At 49.2% G+C, this 27693-nt stretch overlaps 1 protein-coding gene across 2 annotated transcripts in view; it reads right to left on the bottom strand.

Annotated features, from left to right (window-relative positions):
- Window positions 1-8662, bottom strand: part of Galnt16 (polypeptide N-acetylgalactosaminyltransferase 16) — a 75594-nt gene extending 66932 nt beyond the window's left edge. The window contains exons 1-2 of one of the 2 annotated variants that reach the window (XM_036205971.1): window positions 8453-8662; window positions 7755-8044 (exon numbers count right to left, since the gene is read on the bottom strand). In XM_036205971.1, coding sequence (XP_036061864.1) covers window positions 7755-7931 — 177 coding nt within the window. In that variant the 5' untranslated portion in view covers window positions 7932-8044; window positions 8453-8662. The other variant, XM_036205970.1, reaches the window with a different exon arrangement.
- Window positions 8663-27693: the final 19031 nt, after the last annotated feature.

Genomic DNA, 27693 nt, shown 5'->3' with positions numbered 1-27693 from the left:
GTACTTCAACAAGGACCCCTTTCTCCTGCACCATTTACAGGCACCAGTACCCTCCCTTCCCCCTCACGAGTCACACACACACACACACACACACACACACACACACACACACACGACAAAACCCATGAGACCACAGGACGCAGGTCATATCACATACAAACAGTGCGTGTAGAATGCGCTGGAAACATATGCCACACACCCACACCCACACACTGTATGTAAGTATTTCACTAATCCCACATTCTGAGGACAAAGTGTTCCAAGCCATAGAACATTAAGAAACAACACTTACAAATAGATTTGATCATCTTGCTGGAAAATGATTCTGAAATGAATGACAGAGCTCCCTGACTTACCAAGTCCGCACACTGAATATAATTTGTCACTTCTTGGCGACTCGGGGATGTATCTCTGAGCCTGTCTTTACCACGGCCCTTGAAGCCTAAGGATCTGGCCTCCACCTCTGGCTGTTTACTCCTTGCTCGGGCTGTCCTAGCCAAGGACGCTAAGGATGAGGCTTGCACTCAGCTGTCTCTCCCTAGACATCTACATGGCTCAGTCTCTCTCTTCAGGCCTCTGCTCAAATCCCAGCTTACCAGAGAGACCCTTCCTGGCCCCGTCCACCCAATGTTCTGCCCTCTTCCATGGCTTTATTTCATTTTTCATGTATTCCCTGCCATCTTGTCCATATGTTTATGGTCTGCACCATCCCCAGGACCCAAGCTCCTGGAGAGCAGAGACTACACCTGTCTTGTTGTTTGTTGTTGAGTCGTTTTCATGCTTGTAACAGTCCTGGCACACAGTGCACGCACCGTGAACAACTGTCAAGACAGTAAATAAGTGATGCCCTTGGCGTTTGGACCAGTGAGTGTGGTCAACAGCAGTCATTCCTGTTTCTGGTTGGCCCTTGGCTGTCCGTCACCTGTCACTCTTCGGTATGTCTGCAGCTCCTAGGGATTCCATTACCTTTGTCTGCTGATCTGCTGTATGTGTAACCAAGGAAAAGCTAAAGGTTGCCAAGGGATGACCAAACTGCTTAGCGACTAAACTCATTTTTTTCTAAACAATATTTCTTCCCAGGCTGTGGCCTGAGGGCAATCAAACTCCAGTCTTCTGCTAATGATGCTCTGGATACAGGTCTTTGTGGCTTCCTTCTGGTTGTGAATTGTTGAAAGGTCTAAGCCCACTGGGGACATTTCTACAAGTACACCCTTGTCCATCCCAGATGCACTCAGACACCTTCAGCAGAAGAAGCCACATGGCTCCCCGCTGGTCAGCAGAAGAGTATGTTCCTTATGGAGATGCCAAAGTTTCCAGCACTTCAGTAGACTGGCTTTGGTACGCCTGGCCCTGTGGCCTTATTTTCTCCTGAATTTAGTAAGAGGAGGCCTTGAGCCCAGGGGAAGGTCTCCTTTATCTTTGCAGTCTGAGCTGGGAGGGATGGCTGAGATCCTGACCTAGAGAGTAGGATGAGCATACAAGCCCCTCGGCTGCCGGGCTGGGCTTTACAGCGGTCCCCCAGACATCTATTCATATCTTCTCTACACCCGCACCCCATGCACCACCTTCTCAAACACCAGCCTCAGTTTCTCCTGGGCCAGCTCCCCTCTAGGGCCATCAAGGAGCCAGGGGGAGCCCAGGGTGGCTGGTCTCACAACTCTGAGCACATTAACTTGCTTTTGACTTTCAGGGAGCCACGCTGCAACTCTATGAAACAGCAAGAGGAGGCTTTCCCTGGAACTGACTTACTTCCATGCCAGCCACATGTTGCCCAAAGAAGCCTTATGTCTAGCATTAAAAAAACAAACAAACAAACAAACAAAAAAAACACCCAAGGTTCTTCTGTTTGTCCCCTTACCCAAAGTACCCCCAATCTCCCAATCATTCCTGGTTCAAGATGTTCAGCAAAGTCCTTTGGGTAGCCCTGAATCTCTGACCAGACTACCCATGGGCGTGGCTGAAACCCGGAAGGTAAGGGCACAGGTCAGCCTGGACCTGTGTCCTGCAGCCTCTTCCCTAAACCAGCAGTTGTGGGGGGTGAGGGTGGGGTGGGGTGGGGTGCTGCCAGTCCGCATTGCCCTGGAAAGTAAAGGCCAAGACCCTGGTAGAAAGAACTGACAATTTGCCGGGTGCCTGAAACTGCCAGGCAAAAACACCAAAGGAGGCGCTAGTTGTCTGGAGCTGGACATTTGCTGAAGGGTGTCCCTGCCCCCCCTGCCCCCCCCATTCAGCCAAGCCGGGGACCCAGCAGGTCTCCCCCTCCCTCCCTGCTGGGCTGCTCTGAAGTCACCGAGGGGAGGAGCACACAGCAGCTGGAGGTTCCTTTATTCATCCCCCCCCTCCTCCCAGCCCCAGCGTGCCAGGCCAGCCCTGCTTCTCAGGGTGCCAGGTCTCCTGCTGTGCAATAATTGGACCCTATTTCACGACACTGAGTCTTTTCTTCTCCCCTACCTGCTGCTATTGGAAGCATTTATCTGCTGACTTGGGCCTGTGGAGAGACACCCTGGTGGGCCTCGAACTAAGTAGGCTGGTTCTGCCAGAAAGGCTTACCTTCTGCTGCAAAGAAATTTCTCTCCCCTGCAACTGCACCCACTGGCCCGGTCTAATCCCCGGACCCCAGTCTCCAAAGGAAGTTGGTTCTAGAACCACCCCCAGGTGGTAAGGAGACAAACAATTCAGCAGCAGAACTGGACCTCACAGTGGCCACTGGACATCCATTCACAACCGCGTGCTTGTAGGCATGTGCACACACACACACACACACCATCCCACACGCCCACCTTTTCAATAGCCTCTGTTTGCATCCTGGGTCTGTCTTTCTGCCAGCCTATCAAAGGGCCAAAACCCAGTGAAGCTCAAATCTCTTATATACAACAGGAAAGAACACTGTGCCTGCAACCCTAGCCCTTAGGGAGGCTGACACAGGAGGACTTCTGTGAATTCTAGGCCAGCCAAGACTGCAAAATAATTGGAACCTGTCTCAAAAATAAAATAAAATGGCCAAGTGTCTGCATAACCTTCTGAATACTTTATTATATCTAGTTTCTTTTTTAGGATTTTATTTTTAGTTATGTGTATCTGTGCGTGTCTGAGTGTGGGTTTGTGCAATTTGAGTGTAGTGCCCATGGAGGCCAGAAGAGGTCTTTGGATCTGGAGCTGGAGTTACAAGCAATCAAACCTCGTTCCTCTGGAAGAGCAGTACATGCTCCTAACTGCTGGGCCATGTTCCACGCCTGGATTCTTACATGGTGATTACAGTGTAAATGTGAGTAGTCCTTCTAGAGTATCATTTATAAAACGACAAAGAGAGAAGCCTGTATATGCTCAGGACAGATACAATCGCCCCCCCCCCCCCCCCCCCCAGTATTTTGACTTGTGGTGATGAATTCACGGATGTAGGCCTGAAGAGATGAGAGGTAGGGAAGTCAAGCAGGATCTTGCCAGGGAAAAGCCAGCTCAGCCGATCTAGAGTCTTAAACACCTCTGGCGCACTCAATGAGTTTACTCCCGTGTTAACTGCACATAATGTTGGCATCTAGCTCACAAGGCTGTTGAGGGTGGGAATTCGGAGCTAAAGCTTGGGAAATACTTGCTCAATGTCAAAAGTATCAAATGCATGTGGCTATCAATGTAACCCAGAATAGGCAGCTATCACATAGACTAGACTAAGTGGCCTGAATCAGTTGTCAGAACAGACAGAGCATAGGATGAGACTGTCCAGTGCCAGCATGGTGTCTAACTGAATCAAATTTGGTGCCCTGGGGGTCATTAATTGAACTCACATGAAAGCTTGTTGTCCCTGCTCATTTCTGGAAGGCTTGGGTCTTGGTCTGTCCATCCTCCTGTGACTTTGTTCTGCTGCTCATGGGAAGGTGCTCTGGGTTCCCTGAAGAAGCAGGCCGGGCATAAATCTCCAATCTTCTAACTATAATGAACTGCTTGGCTACAGTCTCCCCTCTGACCTCAAGGTAGTTTCTTCCATCACAGCATGACAGATCCCTGGGCGGCTGAGGCAGCCTTGCCACTCAATGCCCGCTCCGTGTCCACCTTAAGTGGTATTTTTTTTTTCTACCTCAGAGCTTCCTCTGCTTGATGAACTGGCAAATATAACTACCACAGAAGGAAGCCAACTTCCTGGCCTCCCAGCACCTAGTGGGGAATCACTGGCTGGTGGGAGCTGTTGTTACAGCACAGAGATAGTGGGGCTACTGGGAAATGAGCAGCAGCCTAAGATGCATCCTATGCCCTTGGGCCTCTGGCATCCCTGTGAGAGCTCTCTCCAGCCTTGGCTGCCTCTGAGCTATCCCCACATTCCATAGCCCAGGAATAGAACCCATGGACACTTCATATCTGAACATGCTAGAAAAGGGAATTGTATTAGCGGTTTCCTCTCTAACCTCTTTCTCACGTATGGCACCTAGACAAACGAAATACAAAATCATTTTCTATCATTTAGGCAAATCATATTCCCACAGCTTCAAAATGAACACACATTATAAATAAAACACAAGTTCATTCAACTCTTATTGAGTCTTAGTTCTCAGAGAACAGCACCGGAAAAGCTGCCATCAGTATCCCCTTCTGCTAGTAAATGGAGTTCCCTGAAAGATCTAAAGGCAGCCTCTGCCAGTGTAGATCAGTGTAGATTCAAGGGGATGTTTCCAAACTTGCCACCTGGCCCAGCACAGCAGTGACAAGCCTTGCCACGTGGTAAAGCCACCAGAGGGGTGGAGTCTCCTTCTCCCTTGAATCCCAGTTTCCACAACCAAATCTTTGCATCAGAATCTGTGACACATGGGCTGAGTGCAAGACAGAATATCGAGACTAAGGGCCTCTCTAAGAAATCTGGCCATAAGGTTGCCATGCCGACATCCCACAAGGCCGAACAAGCTCTCCAAGGTCTAGAAACAACTTAGCTGGCTTTGAACAGGCCAGACTCTCAAACAGACCCTCCCTTTCTGGTTTCAGCTCTCTGGCTCCCGGGGGAGTGGTGATGATGTCTGTCTGAATTTGCTCAGCCTCTGACAACAGGGCTGGCCACCTCATTCTCGAAGAATCTGAAATTATGGCCCAACTCAACAAAGAGATGTTTGGAAATGGTCGACAGCGAGTAGTTATCAAAACTTTTAGAGAGCAATCAAATCTTCAGCGGCACCTGCCCCCTTTTAAGTTGAACAAAGGGTTCATCCACCTCCCGAAGATGCTCAAGCATGTGTCGCCTTGCCTTTCTACCGCGGTCAGGTTGGAGCTGTGGATAAGTAATGCAGAGGTCTAAAGCTGGAGCCCATTCACTGCTCCTGGTGAGCAAAAATCCTGTTGCACTCCTTTATCAAAGAGGTACTTATTAAGTCTTGCTGTGTGTATCAATGTGGGAATGCAAAAAGCATCCAGCGTGGTCCCTGCATGTGCAGCTTGTATTCAGCTGAGAATCACATGGAAGTGAATTACTCAACATAGGAATACAATGCAAGACAACCTCGGTCGGGTGCAGCCTGCAGTCAGGCCCGACGCTGGCAGAAGAGACATCCCAGGCTAAAGCCTAAGAATAGAGAGTGCTCTGGCTGTGTTCCCAAGTAGCAAGAGAAGGTTCTGCCACTCAGCTCCCCGAGAGTTCCACTCTTGACTTTTTGTCCTGTACCTTCACTCGCCCGCTCCCAGGTAGGCCCCTAATTCCCTTGCACACTTTACCCTAAGCTTCCAGTCTCCCTTACCAGCAACAAGTCGTCTGCAGGAATGAGGGGCAGGGAAGTGATCAATAGTGCCCCGCCACCCCCGTAACTTCTAAATCTCATCCCTCAAAATGTGTGCCGGATCCCAATAATGTCCCCAATATACACACATCCCATTCTGGGACTCTCAGCTGAGAGGCACAGGAGACAGGGGTGTCCCAGCCAAAGTCGGGGTTCGGGCTCCTGCATCAGGGGCTACAGAAGGTTCTGTGTGGTCTCCACTCTCTTCTCCCACCTCTCAACCCTTAGCCTCCACCTCCTCTAGATGGCAGCCACCTCCTGACAGGTCATCAGAGAAAGGGGGGTGGGGGGACTGACCAGCCTGCCTCGCTCCTCTGTGCTGGCTGGCCTTAGGCTGAGGCCAGAGTGAAGTCACTGAGGACTAAGAATAGGGTAGCCGAGACTCAGTGTGGGAACTCACTGGCGTCTAGGCCCAGTAATGTTTTTGTTGTTCTCGTTCCAAGCAGCCAGTCCACACAGATCTCAGGGCCCTAGCGTGTATGGGTTCTTTTTTGTTTTGTTTTTCTGTTTCCCATTCTGTCCAAACAGTGGCAGGTGCTTTGGAAGCCATGTCCTGGCTACTGGACTTCTTGTTTTGTTTTGTTTATTGTTTTTGTTTGGCTTTCCAAGGCAGGGTTTCTCTGTGTAGCCCTGGCTGTTCTGGAACTCACACTGTAGACCAGGCTGGCCTCGAACTCACAGATTCGCTTGCCTGTCTCCCAAGTGCTGGGATTAAAGGCTCAGTCCACCACCACTTGGCTTACTTTTTCAGTCCGGTGATGTGAGAGAATCTGTGGCAGGATGGGACTGTGGAAGGGTATCTACAGAACCATCCTCATATTCTTGGATTTCACTAAAAATACCTTGTATTCTACTGGGAACAGGTATCAGTACTCCTGACCTTGCGCCTTCGCCTTCCGGAGGAGCTCCTATCTCCTCTTCCCCCAGGTTCGGATCTTCCCGGGTCAGAATCGCGCCCTCCCCTACTCTCCTACTCCCTTACAGTTCTTTGCTCTTCCTTCTGGTCCTGGTCGCACCAAGCTGCCCCTGCCCAGCAGTGTGTCCCAAGAGGTCACCTGCCCCCATAGGAAGAACACTCCCTTCCCAGCGGTCTCGCGACGAGTCCCAGTCTCTTTCCTCAACAGGTGCTGGGCCTGGTAACACAAAGCCATCACCAGCCTACCAGATGAAGTGAAGACAGGAACGCCCCTGCAGGATCCTCAAGCCCCCATGGGGGCTCTACGGTGCAGCTAAGTCCCCCCCCCCCCCGACTCCCCGCCCCTGCTCTGCCGGGGCTCTTGGAGTGCTACACCGCTTTTGTTTCCCCGGCTCGCTCAGACGTCAGGAGGGTGATCTCATGAGAGGGAACTGCCCAGCCCAGGCGCAGACACTGTCCCCTTCTTCTGCAGACCCTAGTGTCGAGGGAGCACATGCGGGACAAGCCTTCTCCCGGTCCCCGTGAAGCCAGAAAACACCTCTGGGGAAGAGTGGGGTCAATGTCGAAGAAACGGATCCAAGTTGATCTGGGATGAGGAGGCGCTAAGCCAAGGGCAGCGCTCAGCGACCCTTTCCTACCCACGCCGCCACCCGGCGTCCTTTACCCCAGAGGCTGGAGACCCGGTGCGCACCGCCACCTACGCGCTCTGCTCCCACCACCCGCTCGCTGCACTCCAGGGCCAGCCGCCTTCTGGGGATGGCAAGGCGCCCGCAGCCCCTCGGTCCCCAGCCCCGGCGGCGCGGGGCCGCGAGAGCCGCCACGTTCCCAATCGCGCGCGCACGCCGGGCCCACCAAACTTGCAGCACTTTCTCCCTGCCCCCACACGCTGTCACCCTCCCTGCATCCAAGCACCCTGGCCCCTCCGGGCCGGCACAGGTTGCCATAACAACGGGCAGGAATTCTTGAACATATACAAAGCCTGAACGGTTCCCGGGGCACGCAGCCCCCGGCCGGGCCCCGCGTCCTGGGCTAACAGCGCGGGGGCAGAACGCGAGCCGCCGCTCACCGGGTACGCAGAGCGTACTCACAATGAGCGGGATGGTGCGGTCCTCGCGGAGCTGCTCCTGTCTCCCGCCGGCCCTCTGCGCGCCGCGGCCGCCCGAGGATGCTGCATGGGCTCGGTTGTCCTGCCATAAGTAGTAGAAAGTGCCTAGGATCCAGGCTACGGTCAGGATGGCGATGGCATTGGCTCGGATCTTCCTCATGGTGGGCGGACGGGCGCCCCGCGTGGGGCCCGGGGCCGGCGTGCTCTCCGAGCCGGGGCGGGGGCGCTCACTGCCCCAACTGTTTGTTAACGCTCGCGCCGGGCTGCTCAGTCCTGCAGAGCAGAAAAAGGAGAGAGGTGGTGGTGGTGATGGTGGGGGTGATAGGGAGAGACAGGAGCGCGGAGCGATCCTCACGGTCCTAATGCCCTTCAGCCCCGAGCGCGCGCGGCCCCGGGCGCCCATTCATTCGCGCGCCTAGCGGGCTCCGCGCTCCAGACGCCGCGGGCGGCCCGGGCCACTGCGCACCGGCTGAAGAGCGCGCCCGCTGGGAAGTAGCGCGGGCCTTCCTCCCCGGCACCCGGGGCCTCGGCTAGACAGACGCCCGGGCGGAATGGCGACGGGCCAGAGTCGGTCTTGGATCTCAACGCTCAGCTACCCCCACTACGGTCCGCTGCCCCCGCGCGGCCCTGGTCTGTCTCTCCACCTACACCCAACCCCACCGCTGAACGGCCCTGAGTCACCGGCGAAGATGCGCGACCCCTGGCCTTGGCCCGCGTCGCGTAGCTGCAGTTCCGGGCGGCGCTGTGAACTGCGCTCAGGCGTGGGGTTCAAGGTGTGTTCAACGAGTCCTTCGAAGGGGGCAAGGCTGGCGGGGAGGCACTCTGCACCGGAATCCTCGGCAACCCAAGATTCCCAGCCGCCTCGGTGGCCCGAGCGGGAGGGAGGGTGGTGGAAGCTGATGCGCTTGACACTCGCGGAGAGCGAGGTGAAGCTGCGTTGCCACACAGCCAATGTGAGTACAGGAATGCAATCACTGGACATCTTTCACTAGACTGAGGCTCCTCGCTTTCTCGTAGCTCCCTTCCACCCTGGCTTTACTGTTCCCTGAAGAATCCTGAGGCATCATCACCATACTATTAGAGTGAAAGGAGGCCACAGAAGCCAGACTAGGTTCATGGGCAGAGCCCAGTCTACAAGCCTTCTGACACTTTTCCGACAAAGTGCAAAACGAAGTGAGAGACAGGACAGACATCACTGAGATTCTGATTCTGCGGAGGCCCTGGAGTTGGTGAGAGGCGAGAAGCAGGTGTGAATAATTCAGGCTCCAGGCAGAACACAGGGCTGGCTAGGGCCTGTCAGGCATAGGAAGACACTCAATGAATAGCGGTGAGTGAGGTACCCAAGTAGGCACCGCAGAAGAAGAAACAATTTATTGCAAACCGGTCTTTAGTAACGAACTGTAGAAATGATTCCTGAAAGTATAGCTTGCAAAGTGGTCTTTAGGAAGGCTTCTCAGAGAAGGTGGGTGAATCTGGGGGATGGAAAGGAACTCCTAAGGCAGAGAGGAGTGGAGAGGGCAAGAACAGCCAAGGTCCTGAGGATAGTACTTCATGTGGAAAGGGAGAGTCCTGCGTACTGGCAAAGACCTAAGTGTGGGTTAAGACTGGCCAGACTGGGCAGGTCTGGATTCTGGAGGGTCTTAAATGCCAGAATGGGCAGGGTGGTACTTTTTGGATGATGTTGGATATATTGGTTCTTCAGAAAACCCAAGACGGTCAGGCTTGCGAAAGAAGTCATCTGGGGGATGAGGCAAATAGTGAGATCGAAGCATGTCCTGCCTCCCACATCAGCATCAGCACCACCAGTAGACACAAGCGAAATGAGGTGGTGTGTCTCTGTATTTCCAGCACTTGGCACCCAACCCTAATAGAAGCTTGCTATATTTCTACTGAAGTGAAGAAAATCCCAGGGTTTTCTTTAGGAAAACCCAGGATCATTATAGCAATAGTGATACATGGCCTTAGGGAAATGTCCAGAAACAGGGCACGGAACCTGCCTTGACCCAGGTAGATGTAGAAGAATCAAGAGTTCGATTTTAGCCTTAGCTACATAGTGAGTTTGAAGCTGTGGGACCTTGTCTTGAGGGGAGGTCTCAAAATGGCCCAGTCAACAACGTGACTCTCAGTAAAGACCATGTAACAGAGGATCCACAAGAAAGAGCAGGGAGTCTGGGGCAGGACCAGCATGGCTGTAACAACAAGAGAGTTCTCCTGGGATTTTTTTAAAAGATCTATTTATTTATTATATATACAGAAGAGGGCGCCAGACCTCATTACAGTTGGTTGTGAGCCACCATGTGGTTGCTGGGAATTGAACTGGGGACCTCTGGAAGAGCAGGTGGTGTTCTTAACCTCTGAGCCATCTCCCCAGCCCTCTCCTGGGATTCTTGCAGGGAGTGTTTAGTCATACCGTGTAGGGGCCAGGTTGCATCTCTAATTGCTTTTAATTTTGAGAGTTTGGGGGAAGGGAGCAACTCATGGTGAAAGGCTCCCAACTCACCCCTATGTGTAGGAGTTGGAGCTGGGCCAGGTCAGACTGGCATCAGGTTAGTGAGGTTCTGATGGCACCAGCGGGACACTATGAGCAGGAGTGCCATCGGCAGTGGCACACGCCTTTAATCCCAACGCTCAGAAGGCAGAGGCAGGTGGATTTCTGTGAGTTCAAGGCCAACCTGATCTACAGAGTGAGTTTCAGGAGAGTCAAGGCCACATAGACAAACCTTGTCTCAAAAAACAAAACGGAATAAAACATTAGGAAGAGGAGCTGGAATTGGGCAGGGTTTCTATCGGTCTTACCTCTTACTCCTCAGGACCTCAGAACTCAGGGGCCAAAACTGTCACCTCTTCCATCCCTAGGAGAAGCCTCTTGACCACCAGCTCCACCACACAGGAGCACTGCAGTGTGGTCTTCCTAGCACAACCTCAGGTGGGCACTTCCCTGAGCACGGAAGTAATAATCCCACTTGACAGAAAGTTGACGTAAAGGTTGACTCATGTCCCCTTCAGCCACGGGCACTCTGGACAGGCAGGGGACTAGCAGCCGCCACCTCAGATACAGCTTCTAATCTTCCAGGTTCAAGTCCCGAATGGCCCAGAAGAGAGCCTAGCTTAGCTTTCCTTGGGATTTCCTTGCTGATGTTGGGAGTAGGTGCTAGCAGAAGCACAGAGTTGAAGTCACCCCGAGAGACCTGCCCACTCCCAACAGTCCTGGAATTCTGAAAACACCAAGAGTACTCATGATGCCCGGAGGTGATTGGAGGCTTCCGGGTGGTGCACTGTGCCAGCCCTCCAAATATGCACTGCAGATCTCCCACACTCTGAGCTGAGCGAATCATCACACTAGCAGATGAGGACACTCAGCCCTCAGGAGGCCTGCAGGTGCCAGTATCCGGAGACCAGTGGAGAGCTGTTTGTACAGGGACCTCACTTCCACCCCCAGCCTGTTTCCTCCTGGGTAAAGGGAGGGATCTGGAGAGACGGGATCCTCTGTCACTCCTGCAGATCCATTCCCAGCTTAGGCATCGTCCGCCATTTGGCATTCCTCTCAGACACAGTTCATCTCTTCTACAGATGCCAAAGCCACTACTCAGAGTGTGCTGAGCAAAATGTCACCAGCTCCGGGTTCACAGAGGCCCCAGGGCTCTCCTCCCCTCCTGGTGCAGCTGAGTGGGAACTGACAAGAGTGGGCAACAGAGGGGCCCAGATCAGCATAAGCCCTTGCCACTGGAGCAGGCCAGGTAAATTCAGTGTTGATTGTTACCTATTAGGAAGTGGCTTGAAGGGTCAGTTGTCAGCCTGTTTTCTCGGCTGTAGAGTGAGGGTGCTGAATGTCTGCAGCATTGCAATGTCGGGAAAGATGGGATGAAATAACACATGAAAATGGAGAGGGTCACCCCAGGGCTCTACAGGTCCATCCCATGGGCAGGCTGTGGCTGCCTCAGGGGAGTGGGGTCTGGAAGGGCACTCCCTAAAGCCTGCCCAAAGCATACACAAAAGGGGCTTACCGAGCCAAGCGGTGGTGGCACATGCCTTTAATCCCAGCACTCGGGAGGCAGAGCCAGGTGGATCTCTGTGAGTTCAAGGCCAGCCTGGGCTACAGAGCGAGATCCAGGAAAGGTGCAAAGCTGCACAGAGAAACCCTGTCTCAAAAAAACCAAAACCAAACCAAACCAAACAAACAAAAAGGCTTACCACTACTGCCAAGAACAGACCCCAGGGCAGCTTCTCCAGCCACACCTAACATTACCACGAGGGCGGGGTACCCTGCCCCTGGGTGAGTGGCTGCTTCTTTAGAGCTGCCAAGCTGACTGGAGACAGTGGACCGGAGAGCAGGACCCTAGCCTCTCTGTTAATGAGTTATTTACACTGTTGGAGTGAGGTTTTTGCTTTGTTCAGATTGTGACTGTGCCCTGGTTCTTCCCTCTTGAAGTGACAAAGTATTTAGCTTTTTTTTTTTCTTTTATGGGAGCCCAGTGTTAAGAATCATTGAATTTGGGGTTGGGGATTCAGCTCAGTGGTAGAGCACTTGCCTAGCAAGCATAAGACCCTGGGTTCGATCCTCAGCTCAAAAAAAAAAAAAAAAAAAAAAAAGAAAGAAAAAGAAACATTGAATTTTTAAAAGAGATTTTGGATTTTAAAAGAGACTCTGGACTTTTACAGAGACTGAATTTTTTAAAGTGCTAGACTGTAGACTGTGGGACTTTGTAATATGTTTTATACTTGTGATATTTATTAATCTGAAGTCTTGAGGATGAACCAAAGGGGGGAAAAAGGTTATGTCTTAAAAGGTGTTGTGTCAGATTGACAAGGGGTCAGTTGTGCTGGCTGGTCTTATGTCAGCTTGACACAGGCTAGTCATCTGAAAGGTGGGAAAGCCCAATTGAGAAAACGCCTCCATAAGATCCCACATAGGCAAGCCTGTAGGGTTCATTAATTAGTGATTGATGGGGGAGGACCCAGCCCATAGTGGTTCTTGGACTGCTGGTCCTGGGTTCTGTAAGAAAGCAGGCTCAGCAAGCCATGAGGAGCAGGCCAGTGAGCAGCACCCCTCCATGGCCTCTGCCTCATCTCCTGCCTCCAGGTTCCTGCCCTGTTTGAGTTCCTGTCCTGACTTCCTTTATGAAGAACAGTGATGTGGAAGTATAAGCCAAATAAACCCTTTCCTCCTCACATTGCTTAGGTCATAGTGTCTCTTCACTAAGCCAGGGCCTAATCAGTTAGGGAAGGAACGACCTCCATTCTGGTGGGCAACCGACGGAACAAAGAATTGATTGTGAATTGAGCTAGCTGTTGCACTGGGACTAATCCTGCTGCAGAGGCTTTGCACTAATTAGGAAGGTGCCAAATGTTCTTTATTAACAGCAAAGATGCATTTTTAAAAGAAACGCATTACTAAAGCCAGGAGTCAGGAGAACTGGTCCTGGAGACGAAGTCCTTCTCAAGGCCCCCAACCTCCCTAACTCTACCACCTCTGCCTCTCTTTTCTCCACAGCTTCTGCAGGGCTCAGTGGCCAAGGTTCTTAAAGGAGAGCACATGGCCCGCCATGATGCCAGGCCAGGAGCCTTCCTCACTATACTGTGGGTTTCTGGCACAGTGCTGAACAACATCTCAACATGTTCTAAATATCTGGACTTGGTAAACAGATGAGCCAATAAATGACTAGGGGCAGTCTGTGGCCATTCACGTGCCACCATTTTCTGTCTCATAAAAATGTCAATAGCCTCCTGAGATTGTCCATTGGTGTCCATTTGTCTGCTGGGGTGGTGTTTCTAGACTCTTCCTTTCTTTCTTGCATACTTACCATTGCCAGACCCTTCTAGGTGCTGGAGAATACAAACGTGAATAAAATTTGGCTCTAGCCTTTGAGGGGCCCTAGAATTAACAACAGGAAACAAACACATAATCCCAGATAGCAAGGACCTGTAAAGGGACAGAGGGGCACCGTTGCCATTCGGAAGTCACTGGGAGTTGAGCCTTAGACCTACCATGTCTGGGTGCACAGGAATGGTACACATGGCTGAAAGGCCAGTAGTGGCAATGTGGCGGGCGTGGGACAATCTCCGGTGCCCTAACAAGAAATCTGTACTTGTTCAGGAATGCCAAACTTTTAAAACAGTGTGAAGTTTGCAGGTATGAAATTTAGTGAGTAAGCCAAGGACTACTGACGGAAGGTCACAGTAACACTGTCACCTTCCCAGCAATGTGACCAGTCTGGATCTGGGTAGTGACTGCCTAGAGCAGGGGAGAAAGGGTAGACTCAAAGGATTTGGTGATGGGTGTGGGGGTAAGAGAAAGGATTTCAGAAGAACATAAATGTCCTGCCTAGTAGAGAAGCGCTTTGGCTCAAAGGGATCGTGAACTGAAATGAGCCCCGGAGGGAAGGTCTGAGAGGGCTGTTCAACTGAATTTGAGCTCTGGGGGGGGGGGGGGGGGGGGGGGGCTCTCTAGACCTCAGGAAAGAATGCAAGAGTAGGTAGGGTAGAGTCATGAACAGTTAGAAGCACAGGAGGAAAACTCAGCACTGAGTGACTACCATGTACCCAGCATCCAGACAGGGAGAGAGGCCACGCACATCACAAGTTAGGGCTTCTGGATCCCTGAGTGAGGATGAAGGATTGCCATTTTTTTCCCCAAGTCTGCCAGATGTCCTGCTTCATGGCCCTAGATTCAGGTTCTTAGGAATGCTTATGCCTTTACCAAGGTTCTCATCACCTGGAACATGAGAACAGGTCCCTTGCAAACTTTGGCTCAGGGTCAAAGAGATCAAGCCTGAGACCCAAGAGAATGTAAGATAAAGAGGTGCACACTCTCGGCCTGCATTCTTCTCGTTCAATGGCACCTCTAATCAACGCCTCCCTCTTCTTCTTCTTCTTCTTCTTCTTTCTTTTTTTTTTTTTTTGGTTTTTCGAGACAGGGTTTCTCTGTAGCTTTGGAGCCTGTCCTGGAACTCGCTTTGTAGACCAGGCTGGCCTCGAACTCACAGAGATCCGCCTGCCTCTGCCTCCCGAGTGCTGGGATTACAAGCGTGCGCCACCACTGCCCGGCGCCTCCCTCTTCTTTGTGAAGCTGGGAAGTGGACTCTGGGGTTGGTGTATATTCTAGAGCTCTCAGCACAGCCAAGATCACCACGGTTTTCTGAAGCACCATTTCTATCCCTTACTGGTCAAAATAACTGACCAGGAAGATAATGCTAATGCAGGAGGCGGGTAACACCAGACCCACACTGCCTGGAAATGCACCATTCAGAGAAATTGAGGGTTTTACAGCTAGTGTTTAGAGTTGAACATGTCTTCTCTCACTGAAGCCACTTCCAAGGCCATCAAAAGGCTCATCAGTCTGGCTTGCACACTGAAATTGTTCTCAGTGCCACAGCAAAAAGACTTCTAAGAGGCATCTTGCTATTTTACCAGCATATAAATCGTGGGGCGTTTCCTCACGTGCTGGGTGGGTAGCGGTAAACAGCCGGGGGGCCTTCTGTCTGGGCTCAGGGCATGGAGTTCAGAGATGGCACTGTCAGGTACTTCTCCTCAGCCCTCTCCCGTCCCTTGGCATCTGCCTGTGTCCATTCACAAGCTGTCCTCTCAGTCCAGATTGACACTTCTCCTTCCTCCACAAGAAAAGAGCTGCCTCTGCTTCCCACTCCCATAGTCCTTAGGGGAGGTGGGGGTGCTGTGCCTCTGCTTGGCCCCAGATCTCAGCCTGGAGTCCAGCAGGAGACAGACAACAATCTCTTCAGATGGTGGCTGTTGCCCCAGTCCCTTCCAAAGGCCCGTGTATCCGGATATGTGTGTATGTAGGAATATATGGGGTCTGTTTTTCTTTTTCTTTCTTCCTTTCCTTCCTTCCTTCCTTCCTTCCTTCCTTCCTTTCCTTCCTTCCTTCCTTCCTTCCTTTCCTTCCTTCCTTCCTTCCTTCCTTCCTTCCTTCCTTCCTTCCTTCCTTTCCTTCCTTCCTTCCTTCCTTCCTTCCTTCCTTCCTTCTTTCTTTCTTTCTTTCTTTCTTTCTTTCTTTCATTTTTCTTTAGAGAAATTTTCGATTTGGGGATTTAGCTCAGTGGTAGAGCACTTGCCTAGCAATCCCAAGGCCTCAGCTCCAAAAAAAAAGTTATTAAAAAAAAAAAAAAAAGAAATTTTCTACTCACTCCACATACCACCCTGTTTTTCAATTAGAAGTGGACTTCACAGTTTCCCTTGAATTACTGATTTCTTTCCTGTAGTTACTAATTTTTAGTGACACATAATTGTCGACTGGAGCAAAAAAATTTAAATCTGTGTCTAATTATTAGTTTTTCCCTCTCTGACTCCTATATATTTACAAAGGCCACTGTCTTAAAATGGAGGGAGCTGCAGCAATTGGGAGGTGGGACACCTGGCGTTACCCAACCTGATGACCATGGAGAACACACCTGGGCCTCTTGCATTTAAAATAGGACTTAATTGCAGGTGTTGGTACACACTGGTACTCTCAACACTTGAGAAGCTGAGACAGGAGGACTGCTGTGACTAAAGCTACCCCAAAAAAGGGAGAAAGGGAGGCTGGAAAGATGGCTTAGCAGTTAGGAGTACTGTTGCTCTTTGCAAAGGACCCAGGTTCAAATCCCAGCACCCACAGCCATCCAATGTGTGTGCTCATACATAAAATACATTTTAAAAATCTTTAAAAGAGGGAGTGGTACTTTGTTTCAAGTGCACTTGGAATGGCCTTTATAGGACTAGCATTTTAAGATCTCATTTATTTAATATTAAATCATTTCCTGTCCTGGAAAGAATTATTAGCACTAACTGGAATGCAATTTTCTTTGTCCTTTGATTCCCCAGCCTCTTCAATGTGCACACATGTCTGAATGATTTATAACATTCTACTTGATCAAGAATCTGGAAGCTGGGGTGGGAGGATGGCTCAGTGGTTAGAGTGCTTGCTCTATAATCAAGAGGAGCAGATTTCAGAGTTCCAACCCCACATAACTGCCAGATGGGGCATGGCAGCTTGGCCGTAATTCCAGCCTTGGAAGAAGGAGATGGGATGGCTGAGGCAAGCTGGCTAGCAAAGTTAGGAGATGAGGTCTGGGTTTGAGTGGTCCTGCCTCAAAGAACAATTGGGGAGGGTTCCCCTATCGCCCTTGGGCCTCCACGTGCATGTGCACAGACATGCATGTGACCCTGCACACACATGTGCCTCCACATATGCGAAAATGCGCATATACCACACACACATACTCATGAAAAAAAAAGGCAAAAATAAGAAAAAAAAAAAACAAAAACCTGAAATCTTTCAGATTATACCAGACGTAGAAAGGAGACACTGGAAAAATTCACTCAAGAAATTGGAATGTCGGGATGGTTCTGAGGAAGGAACCTGGAACAGGAGCAGGAGCAAGTCTCCCACTGCGCAGCCTTTGTGCCTTTCTGTTTTGTCTTTTGACATTATCCCTCTACCTAAAACAATTGTTTAAAGTAAGAGGAAGTCTCTTCTTTCCCTTTCCTCCACCATAGGCCTTCGCACAGCTCAGCTCCTGCAAACGGGAGCCCAGCCCCATCACTGCTGGACCACCCCCACTCCCCAGCTGGGTGGCCTGGAGAAGTCCCATGGGGGACACACTGCTGCTGGCTACTGGGCTGCACAGGGACTCTACTGAGGTGCTCTGGCAAGGGGCTGCTTCTCCACAGCTCCAACAAGCAGCTGGATCAACCAGAGTCAGCTAAGGAGGAGTGCATCCGACCCACTATTCCCTCTCAAAGGCAGACTGCCCTTTTTTGTTTTCTGATGTGCAACGTGAAGACAGACATATAAAAGAAAAAGATAATAGAGCGAGGTTGAATGGGGAGGAAGTCACAAAGGGGCCTATTTTTCCTGGCCTCACCCCATACTGCTTGCCTCCCCCTGACAGGGCCAGCCCGTTGCATCTCAGGCCAAGTCCTATGCCCATACCCCCCCCCCCCATCCCCCCCCCCCATGCTAGCTCCCTATCAGTTTTCCTAATGACCTTGAGCCCTCACCCAGCCGCCTCCTCCTCCTCCTCCTCCTCCTCCTCCTCCTCCTCCTCCTCCTTTCTGACTATAGTCTTGAATGGGCACTGGCCATCACTTTTCCGTCCCTTACCTTCCTCTGCCCTACTCTGCTTTAACTCCTCACATCACACTGACACATGGCCAAGAACCAGCTGCCATCACTGTGGTCCATTTCCCAGTCTGGAGCTGTCACTGGCCCACAGCTGAGAACGTTCAAGGTGGGTAATTCCACCTTAACTATCCCCACTGTCAACCACCCACTGTAAGTAAAAACTGTCAGCTTCCCTCCATGAATGTCTTATTAGGAATCTAGGGAACACCTTGAGTTACTTCTACGTCTTGTAGTGGCCTTCAGAACCTAGCCTAGCCTCTGTACTCCATCTGCAGCATCCTGGTGATGTAATTAATGGGACACTGACAAAAACCTTCACCCCCTGGTCCCAGGGCCCCCTGCTGCAGTGGGTGGACTCCTCTGCCTCACCACCTGCACATGAGCGCCAGAGGGCCTAGGTTATCCCCCCAGGAGGCTATGGGAAGGGGGGGGGGTCAAGAGGACAAAAAGCCGTGACAAGCAGACAGGCAGCAGCAGATGGAGATGAGTATGTGGCAGAGCAGACCCAGACCACAAGTGATGGAAAGATAGAGAACACAGGAGGAAAAAAACCGCTCCAGGGAAAGACAGAGCACAAAAGCCAATAAAAGTGTAGCAAACACTCAAGCCAGACAAGCCTGGGGAGAAACCATCCAGAGAGGCTGGCTCACATCAGTGGAGTCAGGTCAGAGAGGGCCGAAGGCTTTGGAGTGGCGCTGGAGGCAAGAGCATTGGCGCAACATAAATCTCTTGGGAAGGGTCACTCGCCTTCCAAGCTGTTGTGCTTATTGGCTGCAGCAAGCAGAAGCTATTTAAAACAGACCAGGCACTTTGCCTCATTCCATCTCCCTGCCCAGAAAAGGCTGCAGCCAAAGGCCGAGGGAACCAGTCCAGCACACATCACAGGCTGAGTGGGAAGAGCCCACCCTATCTCCAATGACCCCTTCTTTCATCCCACTGCACCCCCTAAGCCACCAGGCCACTCCTGTTAGCATATGGACCACGGCCTCGAAGCCTCAAAGCCTTTCTTCAAGCTTGTCAGAAGGCAGGCGCTGCTCAGATGCCAGGGACGTTATGTGAGGGTACACTCAGAGGCGCTGCCCAACGGAGAGGATGCTCTGGAGGACGGAGGGGTTGGGGGGGGGTTACACAGAGGAGAGACGTGAAAGGACAAGAATAAAAGGACTCAGGGAGCCAAATGCATCTCGAGTGGGAGGACACCAGCAATGCCACTCCCTTCCCTGGACTGTGTGAGTCTTTGGAAGTGTTGACGTGGGAGAGCTGACCCCCTAGCTACCTGCCACACAGGAAGTACAAAAGATGACTAGGAGGTAGAAGTGGCCATACAAAACCACACTTGCTCCTTTCCCTCCCAGGGGAGGTGGGAAAAGAATGTACACACACACACACACACACACACTAGGAGGCAGAAGTGGCCAACTGGCCATACAAAACCACACTTGCTCCTTTCCCTCCCAGGGGAGGTGGGAAAAGAATGTACACACACACACACACACACACACTAGGAGGCAGAAGTGGCCATACAAAACCACACTTGCTCCTTTCCCTCCCAGGGGAGGTGGGAAAAGAACGTACGTATACACACACACACACACACACACACACACACACACTTCCCTGGCTCTCTGGCCATGAGTGGTGGGAATATTACACCATAAGGCTATGTGAGATTTATGTGCTTAAACCTTTTTGTACAAATCAGAGTCTCCTTGCCAGAGAAATTGGCTTTTCAAAAGTAAATTTTAGGGGGCTGGAGAGATGGCTCAGAGGTTAAGAGAACTGACTGCTCTTCCAGAGGTCCTGAGTTCAATTCCCTGCATCCACATGGTGGCCGACAACCATCTATAATGAGATCTGGTGCCCTCTTCTGGCCTGCAGTCATACATGCTGTATACATAAATACTTTTTTTTTTTTTTAAAGTAAATTTTAGGTCAACCCTATGTTCAAAGAGAAGGATGACTTGGGAAGGGGAGTAGTTATCCCAGCTTGTATTTGTAAATTTCAAATCAGAATGTCTGGTTTCAAAGGCAGGGAGAGGTGTTCTGTCTAGAGACTCACCTATCCCTTGTTTTTAGTGGCAGCTAAGCACTGTTTAGCAGAAATGCAAGTGCTTCAGGAGATACTAAGGAATTCTGAATCTGTAGTGGGAAATTTCAAACATACAGAACAAAGAGGTGCTGGAGAAATGGTTCAGTGGTTAAGAGCACTGGCTGCTCTTCCAGAGAACCTGGGTTCCATTCCCAACACCCATATGGTGGCTCACAACCTTTGTAACTCCTAGTCCAAGGGACCTGAAGCTCTCTTCTATCCTCTGTAGGCAGGCAAAAGGCATACACAGGGCACACAAACACACATGCAGGCTAACCACCCATCCACACTTAAAAAGAAGAAAAGAAAATTCTAGGTGCACATAGCAACTATTTTTAAGTTAACTTACTAAAATCAAACTTCATGAGGTTTTGCTGTAGTCCCTAAGTGTGGAAAAATGCTCAGGTTCTGAATACCCAATCTTTAGCACTTCCGACCTGAAATTACTGCTTGAGTTTGCTCAGCTTAGTAAACATACAACCTTCCAGTCTTTAGAAGTATATAACATAAAGACAGTTGAAATTCCACCTTCCTGCCCCCCTTTTAAAAACCAGACTAGGGACTTTGAACCCAGGGCCCCCAGCATGCTAGGCAAGTTCCCTGAGCTAAGTTGCCAGTCCTCAGTACTATTTCAGACTATTTTAAGAGAGTGTCTTGCTAGTCCTGGCTGGCTTGGAACTTGCTTTGTAGACTGGGGTGGCCTTGGTTTGCACGGATCCTCCTGCCTTAGCCTTCCAAATGCTGGGATTATAGACATAGGCCATGCCAGATTTAAATTCTAGCCCTTGACAGTTATTTGGGCACACACACCTGACAAAACCCCACCCAGCTGTACTCTTTAGATGTATGTTTCTGCCATAGGAGAACTACATTGCACCCCAGCTCCGTGTACAGATGAGCCAAAACATCACCAGTTTGAGGTGTGGTTCAGGGAAAGCCGCTGTTTTGAGAGAACAATGCTCTTTGCACTTTTGTGAAACTTGCTCCTTGGAAGTGGCCACCACAGCATGTGCTTTTGGTTAGGCATTCCACAGCTGAAACGCAACTCCATGCAACTCCATGCTGAAATGCCGAGAGGATGAGGCAAAATCTTGGCCAAGGTCACGCTCTGCTGATGGTTGGAGAGGGGGGCGGCAGCCAAGCGCTCTGCACTTGTATGACGTTTTAAAAAGAAATACTCACCCCCCAGTCATCGTCTGAGGTTGTCCCTTTTCTGAGCCAGCTTTGGTCCTGCACATTTTATCCAAGAGCCTGGAGGAAGCCATATGCTCTACAACTCGTGTTTCAGACCTCCAGGGCCAAGTGCTGCTATCTTGATTTGAGGGACACAGAGCCAGACCAAGGCTTTCAGTGGCTCTATGGGATATAACAGGATATGTCGGCATTTTAGATGCAGTAAGAGACCCTCTATAGAAGAGGGCAGAAAAATACACTTGAGTCTTCCTTTTGGCCAGCTGGCTGGTCCCTTTTCCCTGGAACAACATAATGACTCCATTTTGGTAGAAACTCGAGGCTTGTGTCTTTCTGGGAGATTGTGAAAAAGAGTTTTAGATTGTGCCCACTGGTACAAATCTGTGTTACACAAAGAAAAGCCAACGTACTCTTTGGGCCTGGAATGAGGCACAGGGATGGATTAGAAAATGTCCTTTCTGCCAGGTCAGAAGGAATGACATTCATAGAGGAATCTTTTACCCAGCTAGTCATGCAAACATTACCTTTATACATGTCTTCTGTCTAGCTGATGCCCAAGTATGAGCAAAGGTGAGTAGGACAGAGTCACTGGCGGACCAGAGTTGCACAAAAGCCCACAGCCAGAGACTCTTCAACAGGCTCCCTGAGAGCAACTCACAACTAGGCCTCATGGATGGACAAGATGTTAACATTGTGGATGCCTCCTGGGTTCTCAACACTCATTAAGAAACAAACAACAACAAAACCAGAGACCATTTTTACTTATTGGTTTAATGTGTTCCTTTAAAAGTGCCCAATTACCAGGTATGGTGGTGCATACCCTGAATTCCAACACTCAGGAGGCAGAAGCAGGCAGATCTCTGAGTCTAAGACCAACCTAGTCTACAAAGGGAATTACAGGCCAGCAAATGCTAAGTAGTGAAATCCTGGCCCCTCTCCCAAAAATGGTGGGATGTACTATAGAATGCTTGGACTTAGAGGACTCTTATTTGACACATTAATATATATTTTATCAGTATAGAAAGTTAAGTGTTTAGCACAAAGACCTACAGCTGATGAATAAGGTCATCAGCCCACTCCTCTCTGAACCTCTATTGTATGATAAACTGGGTATAAGAAAAAGCAAAATACAAAGTTAAGTCTATGAGTGGACCTACTCAGGCCCACCACCTGCAATACCACATATGGTTAAATCTCCTATCTCAGCCCCTTTGTCTTACTGCTAAATTCGTTTTATTATTATTATTATTATTATTATTATTATTATTATTGTGGTTTTGTTGTGTTTTATGTTATATTTTTTGTTTTAAACTTTTGAAATTTTTATGTGTTTCAGTGTTTTTCTACATGTATGTCTATGTACCACTTGTGTGCCTGGTGCCCACAGAAGCTAGAATAGGCCACTAGATCTCCTGGAACTGGAGTTCCAGTGTGAGCCACCATGTAGATGATGGAAACGGAACCAGGCCCTCTGGAAGAGCAGGCAGTGCTCTTAACCACTGAGCCATCTCTCCAGCCCCCTTTTGTTTTTCTGAGACAGGGTGTTACCCTGGAGCCCAAGTTGACCTCAAATTCATAGTGATTCTCCTGCCTCATCATCCCAAGTTCCAAAAATACAGACATGAGCTACCTACTACTTCTTGTTTGGTTTTGGCATCCTTTTGTGTTTCTTGTAGTGGGTAGCCATTCCAGCTTTGACCAGGAGGCTCCAACCCCCATTGAAGCTTCGGTAACGGTCACGCCTACAAGGCGAGGCTGAGACAGGAGCCCTTAACACCCAAGATCTGGATGGGCCAGCTCTCCTGGTTCCTGGACCCTGGACACTGGAGGTAGGCTGAGCAGAGTTCTCCAGAGAACACCACTGGACTGTGCTACACCTTTCCCAGACCCTGTTACCTATCCCTTCACTTGTAAGTTACCCCACAAAATAAACCTCCCTTTAAACTATGTAGGGTGGAAAAAAACAAACAAACAAAACAAAAAACAGCCCGGGGTTGGGGATTTAGCTCAGTGGTAGAGTGCTTGCCTAACAAGCGTAAGGCCCTGGGTTTGATCCTCAGCTCAAAAAAAAAAAACAAAAAAAAAAACAAAAAAAAACTATGTTGGGTGGCCTTAATAATTTCACCAGCAGTTTGTTTTTAAAATACTGGTATTTTGAATAGTGAAGTCTGATGGGTTTTCATTTTCCTATGCTGGGGAATGAACCCACGGTCTTGCACACTAACAAGGACTCTTCTTCTGAGCTGTAGCTCCAGCTCAAATTCCTGATTCTTATCCAGCACTTAATGGATACCCTGGTGACGTGAGGAGTCAGAATGCCAACTGTGCCTCAGCATGTTGTAGCCTGAGAAGGGAGATCTCTGAGAAGCAAAATATGAGAAGTCACTCCAACTCAAAAATATCCTGAATCACCATTGTGCTTGTAATAATGCTGACTCCAAATTCAGCAGATATTTTTTTTAAAAGGGAGATAGGGTTTATTTGGCTTATAATCCCAGGACACAGACCATTATTGTGGGGATATCAAATAGGAACTAAAAGCAACTACTTATATCTAGAGTCCAAGCAGAGGAATTGTACAAGATGCTATCTGTGCTTACCTTACCTTTCTTCATTCTTAAAGAGTCTGGGATTGCAGACCTGGGGAATGGTGCTGCCCACAGTGGGCTTTGTTCTTCCCACATCAACTAACATAGTCAGAACCATCCCAGGCCCACCTGATCCAGACACCCTCTCACTCTTCCCAGGTGACTGATTAACTGACAACGAACACTGTCGTCCTCACCATACTAACTTTTCCTTGCATTCTAACTGGTGTCAAACTGAGGTCACACCTGCTCCGGCCTCTTCCCATCCATCTCTAGTTCCCAGCTACCGTGAGGAAAGCAGGTCTTCTCACCATGCTCTCTCTGCCATGATATTCTGCCTCACTGTGGGCCCAAAGCAAGGATGATGTTAAGAAAAAGGCAGCAAGCTACCTTCTCAGTAAGGGAGAGAAATTCCAGGATTAATAACAAGGAGATGGGAAGGAGAGCAAGTGCTATAGGTTAGTCTGGAGGACATGAGATTAACTAGCACCCATCAAAACACAGAGTGGCCTTGATGGCAACATATACCTGAGCAAAGCCACAACCCAGGTAGCACAGACTAGGTTATACAGGCATTCCCTAGTCCTATACAAGGAAGTCAGATCTTAATTATCTCCAAAACAATGGTCCATTTGGTCCAGTTACCCACAGTGCTGAGGGGCCACCAATCAGAGATGGCCACAGATAGAGTGAACAAGGATATATGAGCAGTGCATTTCCCATTATCTCAAATGACATCCTGGCCTCAGAGGAAGTCACTACTGCATCTCCTCACAGGAGGCTGGGAAGGGCATTTTAGACTCTATGGGTCACACTGGTTATATGCCAGCATGCATCAATCACTGTGCTCCAGGATTGGAATGGGTACTAAGTTCAGCATAAGGGAACTTGTCAGAAGAGTAAGCTAGATTCCAAGATAAAAGCTTATGTGTCTTTATGTGTCATGCTGTGTTAGTCATAACAAAAACCACCCTCTTTCTATCCTCCTTTTGCCCACTTCTCCCAAGAAAAACTGATTGAGTTTTTTTAAAGGTCTAAAAATGACTACGTTTTTTTGAAAAACAAAAAGACCAGGGGTGGGGGAGGATTCATTTCAAATACATCACAGAAAGTAATATAACAGTTAGTAATATAATAACCATAAACTAACAAATCTTTAGGGAAAAAAAATGTCTCCCCAACTCCACTTGCCCACTCCCATTCTTGGGGAGCATCCCCTTAACAAGCCATGAGAAGGCTCAGTGGGTAAAGGCACTTACCAACAAGCCTGCTGACCCACGCTTGACCCCAGGAACTCACGGGTGGAGGGAGAGAACTTGTTCCTGAAGTTGTCCTTTGACCTCTACACATCTACCCTGGCACCCCGAACCCATACATACAAACACCTCATACACAAAACTTAAAATACATTTTGATAAGACCTGAAAATGAGACCTAATGATGAAAAATAAAGGAAAAAATGAAGGAATAAAAAACCCAGAGGCAAAGGAAATCAAGAATTCAACCATTAAAGAGGCCAAATAAGAAGCTAAAGCCGAGCGCTCTTCCTGCTAGGTTTCTAAGAGCTGAGAATGGAGGATTAGGCCGGCTTTAGTTCAACACAACACATTTGTCACCTGATCTATCCGTGACCTGGGTAAGAATAAGAAACTTGGGCTGCACTCTTAAGTGGCAGCAAACCCCCGAATGCATGCTTCATTCACTTTCCAACAAGTTATCAAGCATGACTCTATTTTCAAAAAGAATCTGTCCATAACCTTATTTTAATAAAAAGTCGTTTTTAATTGAAAAAATTTACATTTAAAAGAATTTAAATAAACCACTTCCAAAAGCCACTGACTACAGAGGTGGAGATGGGGGCACAGCAGTGAAGAACAGCAGACAAAAGGGAGCAGAGAAATAGCCAGGAGTGGGGGCGCACGCTTTGAATCCCAGCACTCAGAGGCAGAGGCAGGAGGATCTGTGAGTTCGAGGCCAGTCTGGTCTATAAATCGAGTCCCAGGACAGCCAGGGCTACACAGAGAAACCCTGTCTCAATAAATAAATAAATAAATAAAAATAAAAACAAACAAACAAAAAAACCCAAACAAACAAAAATACAAAACCAATGAAGCAGGAAGCGGCCCAAAGCCACCAACATGGCAGCCAGGGCATGAAGGGGCCGTTCCAACTAACAGGCTCAACGCTCAGGACATTTGGGGCTTAAGGGTCAAAAAGATGAATTCCCGTAATGTGTACCCTACTCCGACACTGGTATCAATTAGTACTCACTGCCACAGTGACACCCCCAATTCAGCTTCTAGAGTTCTGTCCTAAAGAAATTATCAAGGACAGAGTAAGAAATATACAAGAAAGCTCATCTTCACATAACTGGTAATGAAGGATTCGAAACAAGAGAGTATGGGGCTGTATAACCAAAGGAAGGAGAGCTGCCAGAAATACGTTAACATTGATCTTCATTGGTTTTCTGTTGTTGTATTCTGTTCTGAGACAAGGGCACATATAGCTCAGGCTGGCCTTAAATTCACTATGTAGCTAAAGATAAACCTAAGCTTCTGATTTTCCTGCCTCCACTTTAAACTGAGTCAGCACACTTGGGTAGAACTTTATTTTCAAAGATAGAGTAAATTACTTGTGATGCCACGTCAGTGAATGGGGAAAAAATTAGGATGCATACACACACACACACACACACACACACACACACACACATTCTGTTTAAATATCATATACTTTGTTGTTGTTGTTGGGGGGGGGGTTGGTTTTTCAAGACGGGGGTTTCTCTGTATAGCCCTGGCTATCCTAGAACTCACTCTGTAGACCAGGCTGGCCTTGAACTCACAAAGATCCACCTGCCTCTGCCTCCCAAGTGCTGGGATTAAAGGCATGAGCCACCATTGCCCAGTGATAATATGTATTTTGAAATAGTGAAAATTTCTCTTTTTTTCTTTTGAGACAGAGTCTCTTTATACAGCTCTGGTTGTCCTGGAATTCACTATGTAGACCAGGCTGGCCTTGAGCTCAGAGATCCACCTGCCTCTGCCTCCCAGTGCTGGGATCAAAGGTGTACACCACTACATCTGGATGAAAATTCTTAACCATATCACCAAAGCTTAGCTCTGTTCTAGACAGAAGGAAGATGGATGATTGTTAATTCTTTTTTAATTTATTTATTATGTATACAGTATTCTGCCTGCATGTATGCCTGCATGCCAGAAGTGGGCACCAGATCTCATTACAGATGGTTGTGAGCCACCATGTGGGTGCTTGGAATTGAACTCAGGACTTCTGGAAGAGTAGCCAGTGCTCTTAACCTCTGAGCCATCTCTCCAGCCCTGTTATTCTTTCTTTAGGCTCTTCTCTAATGAGTATGTATTCATTGGATAATCCAAGCTAGCCTTGAATTCAACCTCCTTCTGCTTCTTCCTCCTGCATACAGAGACTACAGAAAAGAGCCACCAGTACCCGGCTTCATATACTTTATATCAGAAAAATAGATTTACCCTGAAATTTCTCATTTAAGATGGCAACTTTCACTGGGCAGTGATGGCTCCCAGCACTCAGGAGGCAGAAGCAGGCAGATCTCTGAGTTTGAGGACAGCCTGGTCTTCAGAGGGAGTTCCAGGACAGCCAGGACTAAACAGAGAAACCTTGTCTTAAAAAAAAAAAAAAAAAAAAGGTAACAACTTTCACTCTTAGGAAAAGGCTCCAAATTTCACGGCAGCCTCAGAATACAGACTCCTATGTAGAAGGCAATGCTCTTCTGGGAAGGGAAAGGACCTGTGTGCCGCAGACTGGCTTCCTCCTCTACGTGCCGCCGGTGCTCTTGCACTGGACCTCGCAGGGGAGCCCACTGGAGAGTCTGCTCTTGTAAAGCCATGGAAGTAACTCAAAATTCACTGCAAATATTTGGAAACACAGGTCACAAGTTACA

This window comes from Onychomys torridus, chromosome 14 (assembly GCF_903995425.1).
Source record: "Onychomys torridus chromosome 14, mOncTor1.1, whole genome shotgun sequence".
Classification (NCBI taxonomy): Eukaryota; Metazoa; Chordata; class Mammalia; order Rodentia; family Cricetidae; genus Onychomys; species Onychomys torridus.
This window is presented reverse-complemented; position numbering and strand designations above follow the sequence as displayed.